The sequence below is a fragment of the Neomonachus schauinslandi genome, chromosome 1 (genome assembly GCF_002201575.2).
Source record: "Neomonachus schauinslandi chromosome 1, ASM220157v2, whole genome shotgun sequence".
Classification (NCBI taxonomy): Eukaryota; Metazoa; Chordata; class Mammalia; order Carnivora; family Phocidae; genus Neomonachus; species Neomonachus schauinslandi.
The window spans coordinates 44,935,373-44,941,835 of record NC_058403.1 but is presented as its reverse complement, the minus strand read 5'-3'; the positions used below and the strand labels follow the sequence as shown (position 1 = coordinate 44,941,835).

General features: G+C 38.0%; 1 protein-coding gene across 1 annotated transcript; it reads right to left on the bottom strand.

Moving 5' to 3' along the window:
* Positions 1 to 277: 277 nt before the first annotated feature.
* GPR15 (G protein-coupled receptor 15) lies at positions 278 to 1,368 on the bottom strand. Its single transcript, XM_021687955.1, has one exon. It carries the CDS (start codon positions 1,366 to 1,368, stop codon positions 286 to 288), a length of 1,083 nt encoding a protein of 360 aa, XP_021543630.1. The 3' UTR covers positions 278 to 285.
* Between the last annotated feature and the right edge of the window lie 5,095 nt (positions 1,369 to 6,463).

Genomic DNA, 6,463 nt, shown 5'->3' with positions numbered 1-6,463 from the left:
TTCAAGGACAATAAGAGTCATATTTTGCTTGGTGAACTTGATTGACAAGAAGAAGGCCACTCAGCCAAAAAAAAAGCAAAAAACCCAAAACCCCAAAACCAGCACATGACCCGATCATACTGATGAACACAGGGACTTTTCAGTCATCTCTTTAAAAATGAATTCTTCCTTATATTTATTTATGAAACACTATGAATGTATCAGCAATACTTTTCCTCTTTCTTTGTTGCTGACACAAATTAACTCTCCAGTCTACCAACAGAGCTTGAAATGTCACAGTCCCTTTTAGAGTGACACAGACCTCTTCCTCCTTCTGGCAAAGTCCTCTACATGAATGAAGTTGGAGAGAGCCTTAGTGAGGTGACTATCTGATGTCTCCGTGCTGCTTCCAAAGTCATACTTCTTGATGCAAGGGCACAAGCAGTGCACGATGGCCCGGCGGATGTAGCTGTCAAAGATATAGTAAATGAAAGGGTTGACGCAGCTGTTGGCAAATGCCAAAGGCCCACTCACCTCCATGCCCAGCTGGAGAAAAGCTGAGGAAAAGTAGATTTCTTGCTGCAGCCCAGAGACAATGGCCAGAAGCTTGAAAGTATTGAAGGGCAGCCAGGAGAAGACAAAGGCTGCCACGACAATCAAGATGATCTTTATGGATTTCCTCAGCTTTCTGTTATGTTTTCCCGACTGTTGGTAATGCGCACACAGCTTCCTTGTGATGCAACAGTAGCAGGTCACAATGCTCACCAAAGGGACAAAGAAGGTAAAAATTAAGGCCACCAGGGCCCAAGTCAGTTTCATTGACGTAGCCCTCTTCTCTGCACAGTATGGCTTATCATCAATCAGGGTGAGTTCCCTGGACAGAAGAGTAGGCAAACCCAAAAGGCAGGAGATAAACCAGACGCTGGCGCAGACTCCATATGCACAGTCTCTCCTCCTGAATTTCCTGGATATGGCTGGACACACGATGGCCAGGTAGCGGTCAACACTCATGCAGGTGAGCAAGAAGACACTGCAGTGCATGTTGACTGAGATCATGTAGGAGCTGCCTTTGCACAGGAAGGAGCCTGTCCTCCACAGTCCTAAAGATGCTTCTTTATCCACCCAGAGAGGCAATGTGACAAGAAAAATAAAGTCAGATACGGCCAGGTTGATGATGAAGATGTCAATCAGTCTTCGGCTGCCCCGTTTGAAATGCAAGGCACTCATGAGGACGAGGTTCCCCAACACTCCAGTCAGGAACACAGCTGTGTAAAAGACCGGAAGGAAGACCGACGTATAAGGAACATGGGAGTGGGTGTCCTCAAGATCAGGATTTTTGCTGGTGGCATAGAAATAATCCAAATAAACTGAGGTTGCTTCTGGGTCCATTGCTAAGGATCAGCTGCCAAACCTGGTATTTCTTTATTTTTGTATAAATTTTCAAAATCACAAGGTGGCTTCTTTTATATAGTGGCTGCCTCTTCCCCACCACCCGCACTGCCCCACCCCTTAAAAGATCTTGGGACAAGCATAAAAACAGAGATTAAAAAAATGCAGTTTCTACCAATCCTCAGAAAGGGTCTACAAGGAACACCACCCTGATTGGTGTTTGGTGGTTGTGGTTGTGGTTTTCTTTATTTGCATTTACCCTGGAGACTGGGGTGCTTTTTGACTTCTGTCTCGAAGATATTGTTTGTTTCTTTAAATCCAGAAATTAAAAAACACATTAATTTTTTTCCCTTACCTAATTTAAAGATATCCTTTGCTTTTCTGACACTGACAATCCTTTTGATCTAACTTTCTGTTACACATACAAGATATCACTTTCTTTTAGAATCTTAAGGTGATGATAACAAGGTAGTCCTTTTATTTACATCGAAGTGAGGAAAATAGTCTTTCACTGCAGAAAGAGTGAATTAATAATTCCCCAAATCATACCAGTCCACATCTGCAGCAAACATAATGATTCCAATTAGGGTATGAGATTCTTTCCACGTATTTGGCTCTCTCAGTTCATACATAATTAATCCTGTTACATTCAGTAAGTTTTTAAAAATCCTCTAGAAACTGGGAACATGTCTTGTGCTGTTTTTATTATTATGTGTAAGAATTTTCCACTGTCATTAGCACAGTACCTTGCAGATGGTAGGTACTTTGGAAATGCTAGTTTATTTGAATTAATTAGGAAAACTCTTGGTTTCGTGGTCCAGTATAATTAGCAAGTATGTATTCAATGGGGTTCAACTGTAGGCATTTTTGTTAGTTATGTAGCTTACACGCACAGGTTTAAAAATTGCTATTTTTACACTCTTATCTGCTATTGTAATTCAACCAATGACGTTCCCTTTTGTTAGAGTTAAAATCCTCGATTTGGAGATTTGCTCCCTACTAATCTTCAAATAACTATCCTTCAGCAGACTCTAGGTCCCCTCTGATCTTCTCTTCTTCACACCTCGTAGCAGTGATTTTTTTTAGCTTTTGAACTATGACTTTTTTTCTTTTTTTAAGTAACTCCACACATCAGTGAGCTTCACTTTGGGGATTATTGACCTAGCAAGAGACAGACCTCTAGTAAGTGAGATTATAATGGAGTTGCTGGTTTAGGCATGATAAAAGAAAGATTTGGGTTTCCTTCAAAACACTTGAGAAATAGGCTAACATCAGAAGGATCTTATCCTATTTTTCTCTCACCTATTCCTTTTTATATCAGGAAAACTATAATGAAATACAAATTCTGAAACCGACTCCATTTATTTCCATTTTTTCACTGGCCCACATAGCTCAAGGTTCTTTCCTTCTCTCTTTCTCTTCACCTCATTTCCTTGCCAAAGTTCCAGTTTTAGGTTGATATTACTATTGCATCAAAAAATATATGCCAGTGGATAAAAGCACCATTGTTAAACATGTAAAGTCCTTTCTACTGAATTTTTATTTCTCCCATAATTAACATATTGAAAAGAGTGGTCTTGCTCTTTTTCCTGATGTGTTCTAATGTTACCACAGTCTCAGGTGTGTGTGTCTAGGGCAGGGAAGGATGAGGGCTCCCTTGATCTGGGGCAGCCCCAGCAAGTCAGTTGGAATTTGATTTGTGACTTGACTCCATCTCCTTTTGTGTCCCTGGCAGCTCTGTGTTGTTCATGGGGGGCGTATCCTTACTTAAGTATAGGCTGCTGATGAGAGAAACTAATTAATGCTTTGACAATTCTGGGAAATCTTTCCCACTGAGTAAGCCTTAAATATTTAATAGAATAATTCATTTTGTCAAATAGTTTGAAGTAGGACAGTATTTACTTGCTAAGGATTGATGGAGTAAACATAGAATATTGAAATACCATATCTATATATGTCTCTCTATATAACTATTTTTCTTGTGTCTCAAGAATCCCACAGAAAAGTGTCATAAAATGGAAAAAAGTTCATGCTCATACTCTAGAGGAAAACGTCTGGCTTATATTTATTCTGCAGGCCTTAAATTTTCTTTCAGCATTCAGAAGTTGTTGGCTTGGTGTAAACTATCTCAAATAAATCTGACTTCCTCACTAAACTCTGAAGCAGCTGTAGACCAAGTGTTTTGCTTTATCATAATATAGGCACTTTGGAATATGATAGTGGTAGAATGTTGCAATGTGAGAATATCTACCATGTATCAAAACTATCCTGGGCTCCAAGTCAGAAAACAAATTGTTTTGAGGCAAAAAGGGAACAAATAGCATTAGTACTGGGCTTTTAATAACTCAGAGTGCAAAGCTATTATAAGACAGAACCCACAATAAAAGCCAACTAGATAAAGTACGGGAAGTCATCATTCTAAATAAGCCTAGAGCGACAGTCATTTTTAGAACTTTGAATGCTTTTTGAAATAAAAATGAGGATTACAAGACCAAAACTCTGAAACAACACTGGATATCATAAGCCTCCGAAAAGGCAGAAAGAACAAAGTGATGACAAAAAAAAAAAAAAAAAAAGAGTAAGATGTAAATATTAATAACTGAATGACAGCACACATATGCCCACTTTTAAGAATTGTTTTTCCAGAAAAAAAAAAGCTCAACTTTCCTTTATTTTATATACAGGTACATAGATATACTTTATATTCAACTTTATATGTTATGCTTTCCATCCCTGGCAGGGATAATTTCTTCCACATTTGTGTTCTCTAAGAACTTTTACAATACTGCTTATTAAGTTCTTATTACCTCATTTCACATGGTTAGTTGTTTTGGTGTCTGACCTCCTGAGCTGATCATGAACAACTTGAAGGGAGAGACCATCCATTATCTCTTCATTGTTTCTAGCATAGGCGTTACCCAACTGAAATCTTTTTTGGACTCTCAAAGCCATTGTTTTGAACCGGTGGATGCCAGGTCACATTTCCCCATTAGAATCACCTGGGGTGACTCCCAAATTGTAGCTTTCTGAACCCTGTCTCAGATCTACTGAGTCAGAATCATTTGGAGTGTACTCCAAGACATTATATTTAACAAGCCTCTGAGGTGATTCTTACACACACTAAAGTTTAGAATCACTGTTCTAATTTATATACCTTAACCAACTTTATATGTTATGCTTCATTATTATTTAGGCTTTTTTTCAAATCACCTCTAAACTTAAACTTCTGGTGGGGGGGATGGGGTAATTGGGTGGTGGGCAGTAAGGAGGGCACATGACGGGATGAGCATTGGTTGTTAATATGCAACTGATGAATTACTGAACTCTACATCTGAAACTAATGATGTACTATATGTTGGCCAATTGAATTTAAATAAAAAAATAACTTGAACTTCTTAGCAATTTTCTAGCCTGGATCTCACAAAATTTTCAGAATTAATATAGACTTCTGGGCCCTCCCTATTTTACATCTTATTTCCTGAGATATATGCAGAATTGGGTCAAATGTTGAAGACAGGGAAAGAGTAAGGTGTTGTTCACTGAGATACCTGCTCAAGTGAATATATTATCTGTCACACAGCCTTAGCTGTGACTTGCAGACAGTGTTTCACAGGTCAGCTAAGGGTTTTGTGTGAGTACAGCCACCCGTAACTGGCATTATTGCATATTACATCTGCTCTTTCCCTGTCAATCACTCTGACCCCCATATTAGTTAGGGATTAATCAGATTATATAGCAAATAGCACAGCAGAAAGAAATCTCTATGCATATGCTCTACTGAAACGTTCCTGAATAAGTGACAAAGACTATGAAGCAAAGTATTTGTTTTTCATTGATCTTATCGGTCAGTGATTATATATTCATTTGTTTGAAACATTCTCTTACTTGAGTATCATAAAGGGTATAATCATTTGAACAGGCCAGTTTAACAGATCTGTTTATATTCTAAGAGTCAGTGATTTTTTTTATTTGGACAGTTACTTGGTGAGGGTAGTGTAATGTAAATTAATATATCATGTCAGACTAAGTGGCATGGATTTGCTGTTATCTGGGTCCTCCCCCCCTTCAATTATTAGATTATTTCCTTTGGTATCCCATATTGACATAAACAAAAGTGACGTTCCTATTTTAGGCACATGTACTTTAGGCTTCTTCCTAATAGTTGATTTAACCTAGATTTAGGTTGTGGATCACAAAAATTGTGTTTATTTATATTGGTGTCCCCCGTACCCAGCACAATGTCTGGCATACGACAGATAGCCAATTAATATTTGTAGATCTGGACTGGATTATGCTTGAAATTTTTGTTATTTCCAATGAATAGGGACATTTCACAAACTTCTTAGACAGCTTCCATTTTCCATGATTACTGTTGATCGTTGAAACAGCAAAGGCCTGTGTTGCTGTATCCTTTCTAATCAGAAGCACAGAGCCTTCCTTTTTTCCTTTATCCATCTGCATTTCCCACTACCTCTGTCTTCTGGTACATCGCCTAGGCTGGAGGTGTGGAATATATGAATTTCCTAATGAAACTTAAACATGTGGCTCTATGACAACCATATTTTAGAGTTATGTTATTCTTCCAGCAGAATTATGAATCCTAAATTTTAGAGCTGCAAGTGATATTACTGATCATAATTATCCATTTTATGAATGAGGACACTGGGACTCAGAAAGGATCACTTACTAAAGACTCACACTGATGATATTAAAATAGAGGACAGTTTAAACTTAAATTTATCACCTGCATTTGGTCCATTCACTGTCCTTCAGAAGCATGGACATCTAAACAACTATAATTTGCTACTCTGTGTAGCATTTGACAGGAATTGCTAAAAGGAAAGCCATTTTAGATGCACTCTTCTATCTGCCTTGTCCTTGATTAATTTCGCCATTGTCCTAATAGTGAATTGGTACAAGGAAGTTCAAAGATTGATACATTTTTCTGAGGAAGGCTGTGGTTGGAACCCACAGCTTGCATATATTTCTATTTTTCTCCTTTTTGCATTCCAAAGTTTATAAGGAAAACAACCAGGACAAAATTATATGAGAAAAACATAATGTAGATATATCTTTCTTAAGATAATTTTTAGTT

Excerpts from the sequence above, each read along its gene's own strand:
- GPR15 (XM_021687955.1), bottom strand. The coding sequence starts at position 1,368 with ATGGACCCAGAAGCAACCTCAGTTTATTTGGATTATTTCTATGCCACC.